Source organism: Stylophora pistillata, chromosome 3, assembly GCF_964205215.1.
Source record: "Stylophora pistillata chromosome 3, jaStyPist1.2, whole genome shotgun sequence".
NCBI lineage: Eukaryota > Metazoa > Cnidaria > Anthozoa > Scleractinia > Pocilloporidae > Stylophora > Stylophora pistillata.
Window position 1 is genome coordinate 6805001 of NC_142521.1, and position 22719 is coordinate 6827719.

At 38.8% G+C, this 22719-nt stretch overlaps 2 protein-coding genes across 4 annotated transcripts in view; one reads left to right on the plus strand and one right to left on the minus strand.

Annotated features, from left to right (window-relative positions):
- LOC111337386 (uncharacterized) overlaps positions 1–2988 on the plus strand; it is a 5526-nt gene extending 2538 nt beyond the window's left edge. The window contains exon 2 of the mRNA XM_022943670.2: positions 635–2988. Coding sequence (XP_022799405.2) covers positions 635–1845 — 1211 coding nt within the window. The 3' untranslated portion in view covers positions 1846–2988. The remainder of the gene's footprint in view (positions 1–634) is intronic.
- LOC111334503 (adhesion G protein-coupled receptor L3) lies at positions 2909–22255 on the minus strand. 3 transcript variants are annotated; one of them, XM_088751792.1, is made up of 15 exons: positions 22102–22255; positions 21777–21852; positions 11887–12216; positions 10965–11257; positions 10606–10640; positions 9692–9961; positions 8884–9033; positions 8457–8717; positions 6869–7033; positions 6439–6648; positions 5839–6001; positions 5536–5672; positions 4932–5189; positions 4228–4342; positions 2909–3766 (listed from the first exon to the last, which is right to left on the minus strand). In XM_088751792.1, exons 3-14 carry the CDS (start codon positions 12186–12188, stop codon positions 4268–4270), a joined length of 2319 nt encoding a protein of 772 aa, XP_088607918.1. In that variant the 5' UTR covers positions 12189–12216; positions 21777–21852; positions 22102–22255; the 3' UTR covers positions 2909–3766; positions 4228–4267. The 3 variants fall into 3 exon arrangements, with proteins under 3 accessions (XP_088607918.1, XP_088607917.1, XP_088607919.1); XM_088751791.1 differs by lacking the exon at positions 21777–21852 and having other exon boundaries at positions 22102–22254; XM_088751793.1 differs by lacking the exons at positions 21777–21852; positions 22102–22255 and adding an exon at positions 18402–18586.
- Positions 22256–22719: the final 464 nt, after the last annotated feature.

Sequence of the window (22719 nt, forward strand, 5' to 3'; positions counted from 1 at the left end):
GTTTCCAAATGGATGTTTTAGCAGGTTATAGAGCCCGCATGTAGCTACAACCCCGGACAAAACTGTTGAGACATTTCAATGCAATTTTTAATTTCCCGCCATGCAACAATCGTTTCCAAAAGGAACAAACTTGCCCCTTTCCCCACCCCTGGTACAATATTGTTGGGGCTTAACAGCTCAAGCATGCATTTCTTGTGTTACCACAAACAACATTGTAACTGGAGAGGGGGGGAAACAATCTTTAAATTTGCGACGGTAAGCATTTTTGTCAGGGTGAGTGTAAAGAATAGATATTTTGTATTGTGTCTCAACAGGTTTTGTCCGAGGTTTATGTCATAAACGCAATAAAACGCATTTTTTCCGGGCGCTTCACTGTTTATTTGCAAGGTTAAAAGGTAACCTTGGCAAGTACGATAAAATTATCGTGCAAGTGGTAAAGTTTTCAATGGTATGTCGAACGTAATTACGTATCTTGATTAATTTTCCCGCGTTGAATTGAACTCGATTGTTCACTTTTGATTTGATTGCACAACATCCACTCAAGCTTACAGTGACAAACAGGAGGGTAGCCACAATAAGTAGATTACCATTTGCCTTTAAAAGCCTCAGGTTAAAAGCTCTTCTTTGATTGCAGGAGGGAATGATATGTCTACGACAGTGATTCATATTTGGTACTCACTGCGTATCAGAGAACAAGATTTTACTTCGCTGTTGTTAGCATTACAAGAGCTTGTGGACTCCCCTGACCTGCGCACACTCACTGATGACGTTATGGACATTCCCGCTGACCAACTGATTCAGTTAAAAGATGTGTGGAACACATGGCTGCGCCTAGCAAAGCGCAAAGGATCGTGGGTGACAAAACTTCGACGGGAAGCTAACTCACGTGATTTAGATAGAGAAGGAGGCATAGATAATTATATGCACGCCATTCCGAAAGAGCACAAGATTTCCACCCAACGATATTTTGATACCGGTATTTTTACTTCGATGAAAGCTACTAAAGAGCTTAGACGAGAGAATCCCACTCTCACAGGCCGTGGATTTCACCAGTTTTTGAGGAGCTCTGACTTTCATTACAGCATACCGACCGATGTACTTCCATTTACCGGGTGGGATTACAAAGCAGTCAAGAAAGTCTGCCGTGACGAATCTATGACGCGAATGTACAGCGTTTATATATCGCATGTTCTTCACAAATCGATGGAAAAACTCGGACGAAACAGCATTAAATGTTATTTTATCCTATCTGACTTCCTTAAGGTCGAAGCTTTCTTGCCTGCGGATCTGAGGTATGATCGCATCAGTACTTCTAACTTATGGGACTACTATCCCCTTACTGTTATATTGCTGAAATTCAAGGGCTTGCTTAATACTACCAATCCTCACGCGGTCATGTTCACCGAGGCAATCAACTGGGTCCGAAATTTAATGCCGGAAGTCATTCATTTGTTGCCTCATATGACAGGTCTGGATGACCTCATCCAGAAAGCTTCGAAAGACACACGAAATCCAGAGCTGGCTAACTTATCTGGGATGACATCTGTTGTAGAGTATTTAAACCTAACTCAACAATTCGTAATGTTTCTACGTGCGTCTCTCCTTTTCTCGAGCACAGACGAAGAATTGGCATCATTCAAAAGGAAAAAGAAAATATCCTCCTTGAAATCTATGGTTGACTCACTTGGACTTCATCTCCGTGACTTTGTCAGGCGCGAGAACACGGTGTTCCCATTTAAATGGGCACTGAACTGCCGACGCCCGACCATGTTGAGAGGCTATGAGAGAACACTGGAATGGAAACTTCCTTCTGCAGATGAGAGTGACGAGGATGCGAAAGAATGAAGCGATGATTACCTCCTTTTATTATATGGCTGTGTCTCAAAAGGACTGGGAACTACCGAATTCACGAATTTGATTGGCTGAAATCAATATTGAAAGTGGTCTAAATTTTCCCATCTAGACCGGCATCTAGACCGGTCTAGAAAAAAAAGATACAAAGAATATAAAAAATTGGCATATAAGACACAGCCATATAATAAACATCTTATTAACCGAGCTAGGTCGGTCTGTATGGGAGAATCTTGACCTCGGTCACTGATACAGACCTCATTGCGTTCGGTCTGTACTGGCGACCTCGGTCAAGATTCTCCCATACAGACCTCCCGCTGGTTAATAAGAACTAAATATTACTTTTTGTTAAACTAACAGTAGAAGAGGAGCATAGCAGTTTTGCTGAAATATACAAACATGCGCGAATGTACTCGGACACCTTCCGAACTTATTGAAGAGGCAGGGGCCCGCCTCAACTAAAATTCTCTGACTCAGCAGATGATCTATTATTCCATTTAATGTGTAAAGAAGTTAATTCAGAAAAGCGCCCAAAACGACCTTTACGAAATATACTACCGAAATAAGACGATGAAATAAATACGAAGATACGACTAGACAAAAGAATTTGACCGAATGCTGAGGCGAAAAATGGGAAACACGAAAAACTGGCACGAAAGAGGTGCTAACAGAACCAATAATAATGATAAAAAAAATTTTCTAGCATAAGGGTGTGAAACACGAAATAGATAAGGGGTCGTAATTACATAGAAAATAACGGTGCATAAATGGATACTGAAGAGAAAAAATCAAAAGGATACGCATATATTCATTGGTGCTAGAAGCATAAGAAATTATTAAAGAAGATTAAGAAATCAAAAGTTTGCCACAACATGTATTATCCAATCTCATTACAGCAGTAGTATCGAATTAAGACTGTACGCTGCTGTCGGTGATGTGCAATGATTGAGTCTTTTGAAAGTTTGGTTCAACACTCGTAACAACCCTTGTAACAGTGCTCTCACGAAAATGAACTTGTTTTTGACTTTTTAAACACAAAGGACTAAGATTTTCAGTATCATTGTGAAATAATTTAAGATTTTATTTCCGTGTCAGCATTAACCAGCAGGCAATAAGATTGTGTTGTTTTCATTAGTATTCTTCGTCTTCTCCTACTTTTTCTTGTTCTTCATTGTTTGTTTCATTAAAATTATCCTATTATTAAATTAATAATAGTAATAATAATTAAACGTTTCTATAGCGCTATAACAATGCACATATTCAAAAGCGCTTTACTTAACATTAAGTATTATAAACTAGTAACGAACGCCTTCCTAAATGGAATTGTTAAAGCAAAAAAATGGCAATCTTTGTTCGTATGTATTTCATTTATGTTTTTGTAAAAATTATGCTATAATATAATATAATTATGCTATAATATAATATAATTATGCTATAATATAATATAATTATGCTATAATATAATATAATTATGCTATAATTTTCCTTGTCCACGAGAGATATGTCCCTTGATTTGCTTTACACCTTTTTTGGTCTCTTGCCTCTGGAAAGTGCTATGAAAGCCAATGCACTCCGATTACCTTGTTGCCGTTACTCCGTTTAGAAATCGATTAAATTATCGCCTACCGCTACATTAATTAGCAGAAAAAGTAACCTTTTTTTAGACAATTACCATAAAATTGAACACAGTGTTCAAAACTCAGTTGGCCTAGGATGTAGCTTAGTCGGTGTCAGGAAATGTTACAATTTATTAATGCTTACGCTCACACAAATATACAAAATAAACAAAACAAAGCAAAAGTAGAACCATCAAAATGGAAAAAATTACATCTGACGGTAGACTGTGTAGCGGTACTACATGTGTAAGCTACTCCAGCTGAAATGTCCCATGTGTCTCTTTTTATCACATGTAAACCTGCGACAGAAATCAGAATTAAGAGCATAAGAGAGCTTTTTCGATGATGTGTCGTCTTGTTAACTGTTGAGGTCACTGTAAAAATCTGGTCTGAAAACGGATTTTTTAAAGATTGCATTTATCGTTCTGAAATAAGAACAGAACTTTACACCCCGTCATAAAAATTCTCGGTGATCACTCTTGGGGCTCAACTTATTATTAGACGTAGCAACCGACAGTTCTCGGTGAATTATTTATGATGCTTTTACTTCAAGATAAAAATTGTAAAGAAAAGTTCCATAATGACTGCATCTTTAAAAGCGTATATTGTTTTGTATTCGTCCCGCTGGCAAACCCGTCCATTCATTCGCCGTTGCATTAGTCATTCCGGTACCACAGGTAAGCTGCATAGTTGGTTGAAACACAGCTGGTCTAGCAATCAGCTCAAAAATTTCATTCAATTCTATTCAATCAGTTCTTACCTTTATTTATTCTTGAACATCAGTTTTTCCTTCTTCTAGTCTAATGATCTGTTGTAGCTATGTCTTTCTTCGTGATTTTCTTCTTACACACAATAATCATTATGTATTCTTTAACCTAATGAAAATTTTAAAGGAATTGCGTCACTTCAAACCATTTTTCCGATCATAAAATGTCCTGCATTTAGGTCTGTAATAAGTAACTCGAGATTAGAGATTAGCCTACCGGTTGGAGAAAAAGAAAAGACTGCTTGCGGGATAAAACTGAGATGGCCAGCGATTTCTGAAGAACAGAAGCTCAATTGTTGGGGCATTTCAGTATTACACGGCGCGTTTTCTTTTTCACTTTGAAACAACGAGTAGTGATTTAGTATTAGCCTTCTCAAAGGCTAACTAGAATTCATATATAGAGCTGAATATCAATACGATTACGAAGAGTACTTCGAAAATTCATTTGCTTTACTTGGTTCTGAGACCTGTTTGTAAAACTTCGCTAAGGCAAAACTATATCCAACCACGTTTTTCCCAATTGTCTTTCTTCTGATTTTCAAACCGTTGGCTTTTTAGTACTCTGAGTTACTTCGTTAGATTTTCGTGTGATTTCACTAAAATTCTATATTATGTAAAATATTGTGGCTACACAAGGATGATTATCGGGGGAGCAATTTATGGCCTTTTAAAACTTATTATAAGAAAGAGGTACTTACCGAATCGTCTAAAATGCAGAAGCTCACAAATATGAAAACTCCTTGGAATGCATTGAGGATGGTGAAAATATAATGAAACACAACCGTAGATGTAATGAACGTGAGGAAGCCAAAACACCACGTAACACCCAGAATTGGCAGCAACATTGCAAAGCGTCTCAACCAATCCTTCACGTGCTTGGCAGGTGTCCTGTTGTTTTTGGCCTTTGTGGCTGTCATTATCCGACGCAGTAAAAACATTAACAGAACTGAGTTGCTCTGGACGGGAAAATACACAAGAGGATTGAGAAAAGAAGAAAAGATAGAAAAAAATAGAAACACTGCTTCGTGTCTCTCCTTACGAGTATTTTGCCCAGCTACGGGTGTAGTTAACCGTTCGTTTTATTCCTAAAATTTCGTCATCTCCGATTACGCTTCTTAACCATGATGACATCATAGACAGAAAATAAGTTCCAATAAGCCAGAAAGTATGATCAGATATTTGCTCACGAGAATCATCCTCTCCACGAAACTCACAGTACAAACCTCATATTATACGGTGTCTGCATAAAAGGAATATCTTTGCGCCATAAAAGGAGCATCATAAGCAAAAGAGTATACTTACAACTAAGATCACGGCAACTGGAGCAACAAACGCCCAATAAATGAGCCAACGTTCTGCTGTAAGCCAACAGTTGTTCGCTGCATAAGACTTGGTTCCACTTACTGCCAGAGAGATGGCCACTATAGGAATTGGAGCACCTGGAACAATCAGAAACGAATCAACCATTTAATAAAAGTTACTGCCAAATCCTAGGATCGTTTTAAAGAGACAGTTTATTGTCGTGCTTAACTTGAACACTGGCGTCTTATACGTCCAATGCATGTGTTGATAAAAATGCACTCGTTTAAGGAGTGTTGCTCTTACCCCATCCTAGAGCGTAAAACCATTTCTTTTTCGATGTCAGAATTTCTTGCCGTTCGGCCTTTAATATTAGGAAGTACAAGATAACACCATGACACAACATCCAGAAAAACACAGAGAGTAGGAAATAATGGAGTAACACTGCAGTTGTGGTGCAGACTGACTCCTGTGGAGATGAAATAAATTTATGACTGAGTACATAAAAATATTATATGATAAGTAGAATTAGACAATGCTGATCAGGTCTTATAACGATCTGTCGGAAGACAGACGCACAGATGACGTCAGAGTTAACTTATTGTTTTTATTTAATATATGGAACAAATGCCGGGAATGGCAGCAAACAAGTGCAGTGACTTTGTTACCCTAAAACTTCTCAACATTTCCAACAGATTAAGATCGTCACACAAGTTCAGTATAAGATCCTTGAAAACTTAAATTGTGGTATACACGTCGGTGACAAACGGGTGCGCCTCTTGTGTTACTTTTTTTTCTTACCTCATTTTTATCTCATTCCGGATCTATTGCTGAACAGAAGTACAGCAACATAAAAACAGTTAGAAAAGAAAAAAAAAACAAAAAAAACAGACATTTGATATTTACCTTAGGTCTTCCTGCTTCTCCAGCCAGAATAATCAAAAGACAAGATACAGAAATGGCAGCAACCAAGTGCAGTAACATTGTTACCCGAAAACCTCTCAACTTTTTCCAACAGGTCAAGATTATCACACAAGTAAGCAACAGAAAGAATAGTGAACATGCGCAGCCTACAGTAGAAATATGTTTGAAGTACGGTTGATGACTTTTTATTACCTGAAATGAATACCAGAAAAAAAAACTGAGCGGGAATCATCTTTAGGAATTACGAATAGGAAAAAAAAAAAGACAAAATTATAGAAAAAAGAACAAATAGTAAACCAAGAGGATTTAGGTGATTTGTTTGCGATTGTAGGAAAAAAATAGAGACAATGATCCACAATCTATTTCAAGAAAATATCGGACTGAAGAGACTTCAAGAGTACTTAATACTCACTGGCTTGTTGTTCATTAAGACTGCAAAGATAGTCAAGTGATCACACTTGCACGTGGTTACACGCGAGTTTGACTCACGATCAACGCGCACACACCCACGGGTCAGCCACGTCCTCTGTGACTGGCCGATCTCCCAGAAAACGCACTGTCCAATCAAATGAGGACCCTGCAATCAAAGTGGTACTTTTAAACCTTAGACTGCAGGATACGTTACAAAAACAAAACAATGCATGAGAGTAGTGCTAACCTCTCAAAAAGCAACATTAAACTGATACCTTTCCCCTGTTAAATACAACCCTCTATTCACATGATTTTTAGGACTTGGTGTTCAAGAGACGCTATACTGGGAAACACTGAAATTTAAAGGGAAATTTCGGCAACCAGTCCCATAAACTTTCCCTGGAATTTTTTATGAAGTGGACCGCTGAGCTGCCGACAGCCGACAACTACATCTGTGCTCATGATCAAATTAGCCAGGTAATCATGAACAAAAACCATTTACCAACGATAACGCTTGTATATCCATACTTTATTACGAACTTAGATTTAAAACCCATAGACTTTCCGGTAGCATTAAAAAAATAAACAAACAAATAAACAAACAAAACGCATAAAACTAACGGGTGTAATATTCCAGTTGTTTCAACTCGTATCACGATATAAAGCAATGGCCGTTTTCACACTAGAGGACGAACAAATCGTCTGGACGGACAAATCGTCTGGCATTTGTTCGTCGAATTTGAATTCGAGAAGGCCATATGCCGAAAAGTTGTCCGTCTTATGAGCGCAAAGAGAACTGGCACTAGGTCGTGTTGTAAAGCAAAATGGCTGCCGCCATGTTTAAACTTCCCATAAAACCTCGCTCTGTTGCTAGTCCCATTTCCTCGCGGCGAGAAAATCGAACATTTCACCGTCTGATAGAATTTAAGTCGTACTGTCGTCGACTTGTTCGCCTCGACGGACAAATCGTCTTCAAAAAATCGTCTTTCCAGACGGCCAAATATCAGACGATTTGTTCGTCGTAAAATTTGTTCGTCCCGTTTTCACATCAGACGATTTGTCCGTCCTCTAGTGTGAAAACGGCCAATCCATACCTTGTTGTTGTGGTCCAGGGTCAGCTTGATAGGTTTACTCAGGGAAGCAGGTTGACGATCATGGAAAGTGACCGAAAATATACTTGTCGCGATACAAAACAATCTATAAATAATACTTATCTATAAATACTTATCTATAAATATCTATTTAACAATTATTCCACAAGCGCGCGTTGGATATGAGATGATAGATAGCCAACGAGGCGCGTAGCGCCGAGTTGGCTATAATCATCTCATGTCCAACAAGCGCGAGTGGAATAATTTTTTTTATTAAAAACGTTAAATTAAATTATTAAATTTTATTAAATTTTTAGCTCCCTTTTAATTCTAAGCTGACACGTACGCTTGCCATATTTGTAGATTATGGTATATTGGCTGATATACAATAATGGCTAAGCCAATAAAGAGTCTTAAATTGCATTATCCAATGATCTAGTTTTTAATAAAAATACTTATCTATAAATAATACTTATCACGATACAAAACAATCTATACCTTGTTGTTGTGGTTGAAGGTCAGCTTGATAGGTTTACTCAGGGAAGCAGGTTGACGATCATGGAAAGTGACCGAAATAATACTTGTGCCACTCCTTCGAAGCCCTCCTCCGCTACTCTGATTATTACTGGATCCCTCTGCTGGAAGTCTAAGTATATTCTGAAGTGTTCTGTAGACAATGGTTGACATGCGAGTTTCTATTGTGTCTGAGAGCGCTGAGCCAGGAACAAAGATTTTTGCGCCATATTGAGCGAAGTTAACCTTCAATTGGGAATAAAATATACAATATATTCACTCAGATCGAAGGGTTTGGAAATCAATGGAATGTATTTGTAAAACTGATTCTTAGTAAGAGGAACGTCCCTGAAGTAACTAGCTTTATGGATCAAAGCAGTTGAAATATGTTTAACATCGACCTTTGACTTACCTTACGTTTTGGGTTCAACCGATCAACTCTAAGAGCGATGTTTTCAGATAATAACTCCAATTTATCGGTTGAGTTACCAAGGTTGCTGTTCACTTGAGAACCGAAGTCGTCCATAGTCTTCAGAAGTATGTCTGTAATATTTCCCCTTTTCTGGATTTGAATTAAGTCAAGCTTTTGATTAAAAATTTGCTGCAGTGAATGTAAACAATTGGTGAAGGGACCAATAGAGGGTTCGAAGAACAGCCTTGCAAAACTTAAATCCATATGTACATTTAATTTATGAAAAAAAAAAAAACACTAAGTTGTTCCCAGCAAAAAAGGGTTTGGAATCATTTGGGATATCTTGTCAAGTATGTCAACTTACAAAGGGCTCAGGCTGGTTGTTTGAAAAGCGTTTAGTACTCAACCAGGATTTAAATAAATATTAATCTTGGTCTAAATGTCTCTTGTTTGAAGCTGTATTAGGGTTACGTTTGGCAAGGTTCCATCGTAGCGTAACACAAAAATGAAGTGAAGAAACAAATTTAAACACAAACAAAAGAAAAATTTCACGAGAACCTTAATTTGCTAAATCATGCTTAGGTATATCACCTTACCAAAACAAAAAAAAAAATGTAATACACTTAAATTTGAAAACCACAAACTTATTCAACATATAATCATATTACATGTGGAACCTGTCTCTTCAGAAGAATAAACTGAATGGCTGAAAGACTAGCTTTACTGTATTTTTTTATCAAAAGGAAATTATAACTGGTGATAGGGAACTAGAGGAAAACAAAAAACTTCTCAGGATCAACAACATTACCTCCAGCAACAGCAACCACGTGTTTGTATTTTCCTCATCCAGTAAATTACTTGCCACTTTCACGATGTTTTGTTGGTCTGATGTTGTGCCAATCGCGCTGTTGTTTTTCATTAAGTTATACCTCACAAGTTGTGCAAGCACATTCACGGAAGAAGACAATTCGCTCAGGTTGAGTTTAATTTCGTTCTCAGGCCTCGTCAAATTGAAAAATGAGGTGATGACCGTGCTTATATTGGTGGATTTGGAACCACTGGTGATGATGGCATCAACCTGGTCGACAAATCACGGGTAATAAGAGAGAAAAAACAAACAAGATCACTTAAAAATTTAATTTTGTTCAAGAAGATTTTATACTAGCGCCTCAAGGTATGGTCCGGTGATGAAATGCGACGTCATAAAAGGTAACATGATGGCAAACCATTTTGAAGTAAAAGTGCCAACTTGCAACTATTTTTAGGAAAAATAACACATTTTTAAAGGACACAGACGGTCCCATTCTAAGTTCTAGAAAAAATATCTGATGGCGGCATTTTTAACACCATCCTGGCTGGGGTCGTTCCCATGGCACGGTGGACCAATGATAATAGATGATAATAGAGGCTTTCCTCTAAGTGTCCTAGTCGAAACTTGTACCTAAAATGAAATACAAGATTCTAGAAAGTATCCATTCGAAAATTGCCTGGGATCTGCTATTGAAAGAAGACCTGCAGCGAGTGTTTATATTATAAACAAATTTCCATCATGCATTTTGATAGAGCTTTCCTCTTGGAAGTTATCAATAAGGAACAAAAAAGCCTCAGAACAGGACCGTTTCGAAGTAAGTTTCGACTGATGTACTCGTCCCTGTTTTTTCGGCTCATGTTTAAAAAAAATCGAAATTGGTCATTGGCTTAGAAAACACTCAAAGGTTGTACCTCTCGCTGTAGATCTGAAATACTGTTTGGTTGCCCTGTTGATTAACATGAGGTAGTAAGTAAATATAAAATCATACATAACTTTATTGTTATATATTTAGTATCCATGCTTGTTAAAAGTAGCAGTATTTCAAAATTGGTCTCCGATCATTTTTTTTCGGTCAAAATTTAACAATTTTTATCGGAACTTTCCTTCTCAGATTTATTGGGGGAAGGAAAAACCCTGAAGAAATGAGGAAACAACTGATACGCGTCACTTAAAATCAGATCCAACCTCTGATGCAAATCAGCTTCGCGACATTTCTGCCAAATTCTGTTTCTCTTTATCGCATATGGAAAGAGGTGGACAACAACATTACCGTTTTTCATCTTGCAGCATCTGAACTTGTCAATGCAGTTGAGTTCATGGCAGTTACTTTTGTAGAAACCGGTCATGTAATAACCTTTCCTCTGGCATTCGCTCCAACCTTTGTGGTTGAATGTTTTAGCAACATCTTCATCGTAACAGTCTTCATAACTGCTGAGATGATCCTTTGGATGGCAACATTGTGCCTCATCGATGTGGTTCAAAAAGGAGTGAACGGGGCGATGAAACCCAGTCCTGACGCCATTCAAATAAAAGCCTCTTGGACATAAAGCCCACACATTAAATCTGAAAAAAACAAAAACAAAAGAAAGAAAACAAAAGTTAATTAAGCCTGAAATGTTTGGGTTTTTGCTTTTTGTGTGTTTATTTGCTTTGTGCGCAGGTAATTGTTGATTTCCACCTGACTTTATCAATCGAGGGTCCAAAAAATCCTTCCCTAAATGGCTCAGTATTAGAAATTGGCGTTTTTGACAAGTTTTTGGCTTGAATGGGTTCTCATTTTTGAATTTAAGGAATGTGAAACACAAATTGATGTTGCGATATTTTGTCTCCTGAGTTGTCGAAGAATCAGAAATTTGTTCCAGGTGAACAATTGGTTGTTTTCAGCATGTAATCCCTTTGGCGTTGAACTAGACACAACGCCCGCGTAGAAGTTTTACGCCGCCATCTTATAAAATCTTTTCAAGGGCACAAATTTAATCTCTCTAGAGAAAAGACTAAAATTCTTTTAGAAATGAAGACTAATGAACGGAGTCACTAGAAAATTTCACAAGCAAAAGACTAAGGCAAGTTGCTCAATTTTCCATAAAACCTCGAATTCTTAGCATAAGGTACAAAAATAGTCAATGGCTTTGATCAAAGTTGTCAGGGGCGTGACATAAAATGGCGTGACACCTGAGAAGAGTTTGGCTCACCCATCCATCGTGCGTGACCAGTCTGCAGTCACACATTTTGAAGGCTGACCGGTGTAACGAGACTCCACAGCATCACAGCATCTTCCTTCTTCTAGGCGTCCAACTCTTTCATCTCCACTTTGGTATTCACTCCTCCAGAATCCCCTAAGGTAGGTGTTGTTTCTTTTGCACACTGACCATCCCGGGGTGAAATCCAGGCTTCTCCACCAGTTGGCAATGTGACAACTTCCGCTTGAGAAACGATAGACCATGGCAAATATCAGTATGAAACTGACCAGTTGATTTATGAACAGGAATTGCATCCTATTCTCCCTTTACCGCGGGGTCACACTGCGAAGAGAAAAATCAGTGCTATAACCTAGCTTTGGGGATAAAATAGCTTTCCTCTCTGACTGTCCTTTGAAATATTTTTCTTGACCCAATTTGTGCCAAAAATCAACCCCCTGATTTACTGACTCTGCTCTCTGAGGCCATGACGAGCTTTTTGCGACTTTGAAATTCACAGCTGGGTATGGGTTCTAATTTCCGGGGTAGTCAAGAAAATCGAATTACAGATCTGTCATTACTACACAGTTTGCGGTGGATGAAGGTGCTAAGTATATCTTGAGTGCGCTATGCAAATGAAAACCAGATCATGTATCCATAAATGGTTTGTTGTCGACTCTAATTACACTTAATATATAACAAAGTGCTTCGTCGCGCGTAATACAAATATTGGCGCGAACGAGATATGGCGGCGAAGCTATATCCTCTTCGCCGAATTTTCGGACTGTCGCTCGATCCAGGCAAAATTTGGTACACTGTATCAAACGACTGGTTTTGTAAATCAAGAGAGTTCATGAGGAGTGATTGAGGACATTGCAGAAGTATGCGTCCGCGATCTGGTCGATGGAAATGGTGGACAAGTCGACCCACCGTGGTTTGGTTCGTCGCCAAAGAAGGACACTGTTAATGTTTCAGCCCTCTTCAGAATAATTAGAAGAGCATTACGACGAAAAAATCTCGTTGAATAGCTAGTGGTTGCTTCAGATCAATTTAGGTTGGTGAGGGAATTATTAAATTCTCACCAGTTTGACAAGGAAATGGCTGGAAGATCGAATTTTCGCGGCAGCTCAAGACAGCTTGGATCGCTTGGATTGGAGACGCCGCTATCTACGCCTGCTACAATAGCCGACACAGTGGTCGCGCCTGTCACTTTTCAGATATAAAGCGACCGCTTAAGGATCTGCAGAAGTTGGATAAATCGATAGGACCTCGTTTATTCATGAAACGAGCTGGAAGACCTCTTGCAGGTAAGGAAAATTTTTGGGCTATCTAAATGGCTGAATCTAAGATGACGGTGTGTGTTGGTTTCCTGTAAACTGTCGTTACGAACGACAGTTTACAGGAAACCGACACACACCGACAGATTACTAGACGAGTCATCCTACAATCCTACATCACACAAAGCCGCAACTATCAGAACTCGAACACGACGCGCACAACTAGTATGCGACTCGACAGACAGCTTATCCGACGAGAACAAATACCTTCACCGTGTTTTTACGAAGAACAACTACAGCAACGATTTCATCCGACGAAACACTCACCGACCCACTACCACTACCGAAACAAACGACACCGCAACCCCTACGAGTACAGCAACCATACCGTACATAAAAGCCATGTCTGAAAACATCTCGCGCATCTTACTACCCTTCAATATCCGCGTCGTTCACAAACCCATCACCACACTACGTCACTTACTAACCAACGTTAAAGACAAAGACGAACCGAGGAACAGACAGGGAACGATTTGTAAGATCAGTTGTTCTGACTGCCAAGCCTCCTACATCGGTGAGACTGGCAGAAACCTCACAACAAGACTGACTGAACACAGACGGGCGACGAGGAAAGGTGATGTCAGCAATCACATTGCTGAACACCATCGACTTACCAACCACAACATTGACTGGGACTCTGCGCAATGCCTAACCTACAGCACTGACTATTTTCAACGACTGACTCTGGAAAGCTGGTTTACTAACTTAGAACAGACTCCCCTAAACAGATTTCAACAACTACCCGCTCCATACAAACGACTCATTCACGACATAAACATCACAAACGACCGAAAAAGAACGACCTAACTTTACCGACAGATCGAAACAGACCACTGATCACGACCGACTTACGTCAATTGAGTCTTACAGCCAATAACATCAAGGCAAAACCAACCGATCATTTCACACGAACTGGAATAAGAACATTCTACTGACAACAATCATTCACTTGACTCTGATGATGACTTCCGCACAGGTTGTCGAAACGTCAGTCACTACCACCGACAACAGTCCTTCTCAGGACTACACTCACCCGGACGATCAGACTACACCTTCACGTGTTGGTATCACTGTTTGGCCTGCCTGAAACAGCAGAGGAACCTGGCTTTTCAAGCTGTGACTCTGTGGGAAATTTATCCTCAGGTGTTTCTTGGGCACTACAGTGTTATTAATTCTACATGAGCCATTATTGAATTTAATTTGTGTCGGGTAAAAGACTGTTGGTATCACTGTTTGGCCTGCCTGAAACAGCAGAGGAACCTGGCTTTTCATGCTGTGACTCTGTGGGAAATTTATCCTCAGGTATTTCTAGGGCACTAAAATGTTATTAATTTTACTTCAACCATTTTGAAATTAGTTTTTCGAGCACGAAAAACTGTTGATATCACTGTTTGGCCTGCCTGAAACAGCAGAGGAACTTGGCTTTTCAACCTGTGACTCTGTGGGAAATTTATCCTCAGGTGTTTCTTGGGCACTAAAATGGTAATGTAAATACACATAAACAAGTCTATATTTTGATTGATAATATCCTAATTTGGAAGCAGATGACAATAATTTTGGAACTTTAGTTCTCTAGAGCAGACAAAAGGCTCACCTATTTTAAGCTGGGACTCTGTGGAAGTCTAATTTTTACAGGTGATTGCAAGGCACTAACATGGTAAGATCACATGAAAAATTTTGGTTCTTTGTTTTCATATTTTTTTAGTGAATAAATGTTGTGATCACTGCTTGGCTTGCCTGAAACAGGAAAGGAGCTTGGCTTATCTATCTAGTGATGACTGTATGGTAATTTTTCTCATGTGGTTCTCATTTGCACACAACTTGAAAGTGAAAATTACAATGAACTTAACATGATCAAACAACAACAAACATATGAAACATATGTGTGTTGTTGCGAAGGATCGTGCTCATATACGTCTCATAACCGCAGTTCACACATATGTTTCATATGTTTGTTGTTGTTTGATTTATCATCTACGGGTTTATGTCGAATTAATTTGATGGCCTGCTCCCAGTTGGCTTGTTAGCTCAATTGGTAGAGCGCTGCACTAGTATCGCAGAGGTCAGTGGTTCGAATCCCGTACAGGCCTGAAATTTTTTTCAGGTCTGATTTTCACTATTGCTCAAATAGTGCTTTACTGCGAAGGATCGTGCTCATATACTTAACATGATCAATTCAGTCTTCATTCAACTACTTAAAGCAAGCAAAGGAATATTGTTGTTATCTATTCTACAATGGGGCCAAAAGTCTTTTTCATACTACATGTATTTGAACCATTACTGTGAGTGATTGTCTTAAATATTTCAGTCTTAACAAGAAGCCACAATAAAAACTGAATGTCTCATTTGATGGCATCTACATGTACGTGTTTATCCACTGTATGTAGTACAATACAAGTAACTATGAATATCTATAATAATGGTTTTGATGTTATTCAGTGCATATATTGTTTCTATCTAGGTGGCGTATTATTGTGATGGAAACCTTGGAGTGACATTTCTTAGTGCCTTGAGAAAGATCAACATGCAGGCAAGCAAGAAAAGAAAAGATATGTTGTCAGAAGAGTCATATATATTTGTCTCTTAGTTACATTGTCATATATTTTATAGATTGGGCTTTTCCCATATAATTCTATTTGTTTAATTCCCAAAAATTGGATACCATATGAATTCACATTATCTAGTAGTTCTTTCTTCTCCAACATCTATGACTAGTTGTGACCGCAGAGAGGCTTTCTTGGAATTTTGCATTTTCTTTGCAGCTTCTAGGGCAGCACGCCCCGACAGATTAACAACACCGTTTGTTATTTCTGTGGAGCCAATGAAGGATTTTGTCACGCACAACTTTACCTTAACTTGCTCAGACAGAGCTCGCTCCGCGTCACCAAGGTTGTAAGTTTTAAAGGACATACGAAGAGTTTTGTCCTTTCATATGGGTGGCTTCAGGTGTTGCACTCTTTAGCTCCACTATGTGTAGCACTTCCTACTTTGCTGGGTAAATGACTAAAAAAAGTCAAGTCTTACATTTGTAAAGGTGAAGTGGCATCATTTTGCTGCGAAAGAATTTTAAAGTATTAGTCAAGTCCACAGAGTCGTACAAAATACAATAAAATTTCACGATATTATGATAAAAATATTTTTAAGACACTAAAAGTAACGCTCGTCTCACTGAAGTGCTTCAAGATGGCCTCAGGACGACTTGTAACCCAGAGGTTATATACTCCTGGGCGTATATAACCTCAGTCGCCATTTGAATTACGCCATTTGATCTTCTTTTGGTCTCAAAACATACACCAGTGTTGTTCGTTGCATGGTAACAAAAAGTACATGACACGGAAAGGCATAGTGGGGGCCACAAGTCTTACTCTTACAACCATTGCAAATAACTGGTTTCGGGGTTCTAGTTCACTTATAGTATGTAAAAATCTGCGGAATAGAGGATCAAGACAACTGGCCATTTTTTTGTTTTAATTTTCAATACTGGGCGCGAGTATGTGAGCCGTTGTCGATACAGCCCGGCCTTGAAACTGTGTTAAAAAACTCCTACGGGGGAAATGACTTTCCAGACGCTGATGCACTTCGCTCAAGCAAAGCCTTCGAACTTTTAACATTGCTTGCTTTGCTACACCGATAAAAAGCGGCTGTCTGAAGTAATATTGATCAAAGACCCAACGAAATAATTAAGCTCTTATAACACGTGGAACTGTGCAGAAAAAAAACCCTTCGGAGAAAGATAAATGGTACGATTACAAATAGTCTGAAGAGTTTAATCCAAGTTTTTTTTTTAGTACTTACCAGGAACTCTAGGGTTATGTGCAGAGTTTAAAGGCTCCATGAATTCTGCCAGCCATTTCAAGCATGCCCATTCCAGTTAAAAGTTGCGGCTTCTCTACTGGAGCCTGCTTACTTCCCAAGTTAGGAAAGACGATACGCTTTGGAGTATCACAACAAGGATGCTTTTGGTTGTAATGCTTTTCTAGCGCCCTTCTTGTTGTCATGTGTTTCGCGCATAATTGGCAATTTGTAACGTAGATTTCTGCCATAGTTAGTGAGCACCGTTTTCGCGTCCAGCCATTCACGTTCTTGGAGCGGAAGAACCAACTATTCCGGCATGAGTTTCAAACGCGTGTGTTTCAAACCGGAGATTCATTATATGAAAGCTACGACAAGGGATATGTGTATTCAAGCCGGCGGTAGGTAATGAGATTTACCATTATTTCCAGGTCACTACCCACATCTAAATAGTGATTCTCTTTCGCAGTCAAGTTTCCACAGCAATTTAGCGATCTCTAAAGTTATACCGTGCTCTTTAAAAAGAGCACAAAAGCAGCATTTTTCTCCAGTTAAGTTGACGTATGAAATACCTGAATAAAGAGGAGTCACTTTCCGAGTGTTTAGCGACTTTGTGTTGCGTTCGACTTCGAGTTATTTGTGCGTTGTCGATTTCTTTAAGAAGACGAAAGCGACGAGCAGAAGCAAAAGCAAAGACGAAAAGATAGAAAGAAAAGAGGTAAGCAAGGATCGAAGATCGCCGCAGGCGAATGAATACAGAGGCAGAGGTCCTTAATCAGAAGCACGTCGATGAAGGAGAACTCGTTGAGAGGGGGACAACATGGACTAAGTGTCGCTAGTGACATTTTTAGTCTTGGAATTATGGCGAATAATATTTACAAACTGAAAATAAGAGATGGAAGCCTTATCCTTAATACTTCAGAATGCAGTGCACCTCAATCCAGCCGAGAGGCCAGTTTTAGAAAATATATATATTTTTCCAGTTTAGGAATAGCTGAACCTTTTTACTGGGTAAAAAAATTTCAAATTAACTTTTTTTCGCCACATTGACCCTTTCGCATGTTAATTAGGTAACTGTTGAATGTAGAAGCAGGAACCACGAAATAGAACGCTCTGCTAAGAGTCAAAGTTACTGTTTTCCTACTCTGAAGAACAGCAACTATCGCGCGCTATATTATCGATCGATTAATGGCTTTGAGAACTCCTATGTTCGTACTAGCTGATAATTCGTACTTATAATTCTTACTTTTTCTCAAAGTTTTCTTTACTAAAAGTGCTCCTGGTTGGCTCAACATAGAGGAAACGACGCACACTTCAATATGGGCTTCTCGTAATTTTTGTTTACGTTGAGAAGATGTATTTTCTACATTTTGTGATGTACAAAGCGCACTCGGTACTTACCTCATAATGTTGACGTGTCAAATTAATAAATCTGTTGATAGATAGCCATGTGCCGAACCTCACTTCTCAACACCTTTCTTGTGAAAATCCTTCATTAAAGTTTGCCCCGCAGAGATGCTACGGGAAGAAAAATTAGACCCCCTCCTGACTTTGCGCTATTCAATAGCGCAAAATCGGTAGGGGTCAAGAAATTCAAAGTCGTATAAAGCTCGTCATGGCCGTAACAACAACGCATGTTTGAGCATTAAAACGCATATTTTAGCCTTGTTTGCCACCAATTCACTGTAGAATGAAGACTGATAGCGTTTAAGGCTTTGTTAGTGTTTCTTTATTTACTGTTTTTGTATTTTAGTTGTTGATAAGCGAAGCGTGGAGCGACTATTGTTATGCAAATTTGCCACTCACTTCGATGAAAACAAGTCGATATGTCAACGGCTGACAAATTGATAGCGACCTTCCGAAATTCTACAGGAACGCCTCTATTGACTTTGCGAACCAATGCTGCGACATTGAAATATAACTCGACTTTTCTTCGAGGGAATTTCGATTAATACTCGTCGCGATATCGAGTCAAAAGAATTAATAAATAAATATAAACCACCAGAAAAAAAGGATTAAATAAATAAATACAAACCACCAGAAAAGTAAACAAATGACACTCATCAAGAAATGGCTAGATATTCTAGTCTTCTCGGATAGGGACGAATAAATAGAGGTCCCGTCTCCTGCAGGGTTGGGGTAGGAGACGTTAATTTTCCCACACACGAGATTACTGTGTAAGGCATGTCCTCCCCTGGGTGGGCTGGGTGGGTTTATTAGAGGGCCATGTGTTCGAAAACTCTTTACTGGGTTAATCATGTATCTACCCTCTCGAAATAAAGAACATTGTACTGTATGGTATTGTATTGTATTGTAGAGACATCCTAGTGGTGTGTAAATGGGTGGAGGCGAATTTAAAACGGGGAGTAACCATGTGATGGACTAGCATCCCATCCAGGGGGAAGGGAAAGTAGAAATATTTCGTCGCTTAGACTGTATGGACTACTGGCCTGACGCAGACTGTTTGTAATTCTAATACGTGCATCTCCATGAACAGTGCCGGTAAGCGTTTTTTTTTCGGGACCCTCAGAGAAAATTTTCGTATCAAATTATTAATTAAGTTCTGAATTTACCATTAACTTTTAATCATCAATGTTATTATTTATTTATTTACTTTTATTGTTTTTTTTCGAATTTGTTATTTTTCGGTCATTCCGGGAATTCCGGGTATTTCGAGTATTCCGGCTCCGGTTCCAAATTCCGGCATTCCATATTTTCCAAACTACCAATAAGCAAGTTGATTATTTCCTTTTCCTTTCTTGGCGGTCTTATCTTACAGGTAGAATTTCTATCCCCCTTTTTCTAATTGTGATTGTGAATTTGACATGAAAGCAGATGTCCCATTTCTACCGTGATTAGAACTTGTGTAGTATATTTCGCGGCAAGCTATACTGTAATTACTTTGGTTAGCTTGATAAAAAGGAATTGAATCGCTGTGGTAAAAGTTAACCTCGTACTGGAATTCCTGGAAATTCCTACTTCTTATACTCTCTACTACTCTTAGGCTCGTTTTTTAGATCAAATTCTATGTCAAATTCACGATCAAGAAAATGTTTCTTAAATTTCAATTTAACACCTTCAACCGCCTTCAAGGTGACCTTGAGAGTAAAAAACTTTTACTTTCCGTTCTTCGCACTGAATTTGAAATTAGATGACTTGTTATGCATGTAGCTTTTCTGAGAGTGGTACTTGTGTACGCCCTTTTCTTCTTCCTGAGTTCATTGATTGGCAACACTGAGTAAATGATTTCCTGGGTCACGAGATCAAATATATTAAGCGATTGAAATTTTTCAGTAATATCGATCTGCAAAATCGATTCTCAAACTGCGTCACTCGCACACGAGGCGATGGTGCTCTGTCTCATTAAGTGAAGCGGGAAAAAACTTTATCTTTTGGCGCCAATCCAACATATTTTGTCTAAAAGTAATTCTGTCTCACTCAAATTGCTTGAACTCACTTTAAGACGAGTTTCATCTTGGAATAGTTGCATTGCAGAGTTATGCGCGGCACTGATAAATAGCAGTGCACCTTAGAGAGACGTAAATTGTGGGATATTGGGTAGTGGCAGGAGCCCATTAGAAAAAGTTGATAAGCGCCCAGCCTCGAATAACCGCCCACCCCCACCACCCCACCCCGAAAAAGTACTTTTAAGCGCCAACCCCCCCTCCCCCCCAAAAAAATTAAGTGCACAAGAGGAATACGGGTGTTGATTGTTACGGTAATTCTTTAATGGCTTACAATCTCTAGTTTCATTGTCTGAAAATTTTATGACAACGTTGGATTTTTTTCTCAAAGTTTTAACTGAAATGTCCGTGTGGGCGCAAAGTTCTTTCAGCCACAAAAAAAAAAATGGTGAAAATTTAATGAGCGCCCAGCCTCGAAAAAGCGCCCGCCTCGAATAAACGCCCACCCTGAGAGTCCAAAAATTAAATAAGCGCCTCGGGCGCTCAATCGAACAAATACGGTACATTTCAAGGGCTTTGATATTTGACGCTTACGTTTTATGGCCTTAAACAGTTGACGTTTATTACGAAGATATTTCTCCTATCAGTTTCAATTGATATTGAGTTTCTCTTAATTTGTAATACGTATTGGGTCTGTCTCTAAAGAAGTGAACTGAAATGTAATTCTTAGTGCTGCACCAAAAATAAATTATTAGTTTCAAACATTAGCAGTATCGTAATGTACAGTTAAGTTATCAACTGAAAAAACTGTTTTTAAATATCACAACGTTATTTGACGCAAAATATCTTAAAGCCATCAGTTTTATCCGACTAATTTACAAGTCCAAATATTCTTCTAGATCTGAAACTGCTCGTGGCAAGTGGCTAGAATAGAGAGATCTGAAACAACGTTCAGTAAACCGCTTGACGATTAATATTCAGCTGCTTCTTAACGATTTAGATTAAAAATAATCATCGACCCTTTTCACTGTTGACGGCTAAATTTTAGGTCGATTGACGGCTGACTTCTGATGTGTCTAATTGTTTAAGTCAACAGACGAAAAGTTCTGAACGTTGGATCACGTAGCCACTCCATTTTACAATACTGTTAGATACGTGGTAAAAACAGGACATCTTTCTTAGCGTTTATCAGATCTTCTATTCACAGAGCACCTACACAAATGGTTTGAAAATTTTTAGATTGGAATTCAAAGGTACAGGGGAACCTCGCTAGCTCGAACTACCCGCGAGGGGAACGAATAATGGTTCGAGTTATCGGGGTTGGTATTTTGATTACCCTGTTAATAATTTATCAGGGACCATTTTTTTTTACCAGTTTTGAACAATCAGCAGCTTGTTGATCAGTTCTTAACGGCTCCGTGGTTTAATTCCTTCGCCCTTTAAAATATCTGTAAAGCGAATATAACCCGAAAATAAAGATCGCTTTCTGTACACCCATTCAGAGTCGCTTGCAACAAGAACGGTAAAACTAATTAAGTGTCACAAAATATAAATGATCCGCTCGAAGAGTGGACTGAAATTTATAATTACCATAGGGGTCTGAAAGTGTTGAAAGAAAAGAATGTTACAAAACTTGTTTCCGCAAAATTATTCAGTTCTTATAAGTCATCTTTAGTGGATGAATTCTTTCTACTCACCCAAAACTTAATCTGATTTTGCTTCTCTTGAACTGGAAACCTTACCGTCACTGATCGATAGAAACCACTCTTCAAATGAAACTTGCTTCACACCGCATTGAATTCCGTTTGACGCGAAGGTTTGCTTTGTTGGCACCATTCGACATAATTGGCTAAAAAATCATTTTCCACTTTACAAACGTGAATTTCAATGAAGTGTTAAGAGTGACGTGAATCAAGGGAAATCACGTGGAGATCGTAATGGCTGTTCGCACCATTGAACACCATGCTTCGCAGCGTATTGAATTCCGTTTGACGCGAAGGTACTCCTTTTTATTAAACAAACCCGGAAAAACCTTGTTTTGTTGGCACCATTCAACCTAATAAGCTGAAGAAATTATGTTGCACTTTACAAAAAGTGAATTTCATGAACTCACTTAATGATGTGTTAATGGTAACGGCTGTTCGCAGTAGTTTTTTGCGTGACTTCTATCATATCTAATAATAGAGAATAGGTCAATTCAACGGGAAGTTCTGAACGAGCAAACAGGAACACGTAACCACTCTGTTTTAAGAATGTTGTTAGGTAAGGGCAATACTTCTCCCGTAGCTCATTTATTGACAAGAAACCTACAAATA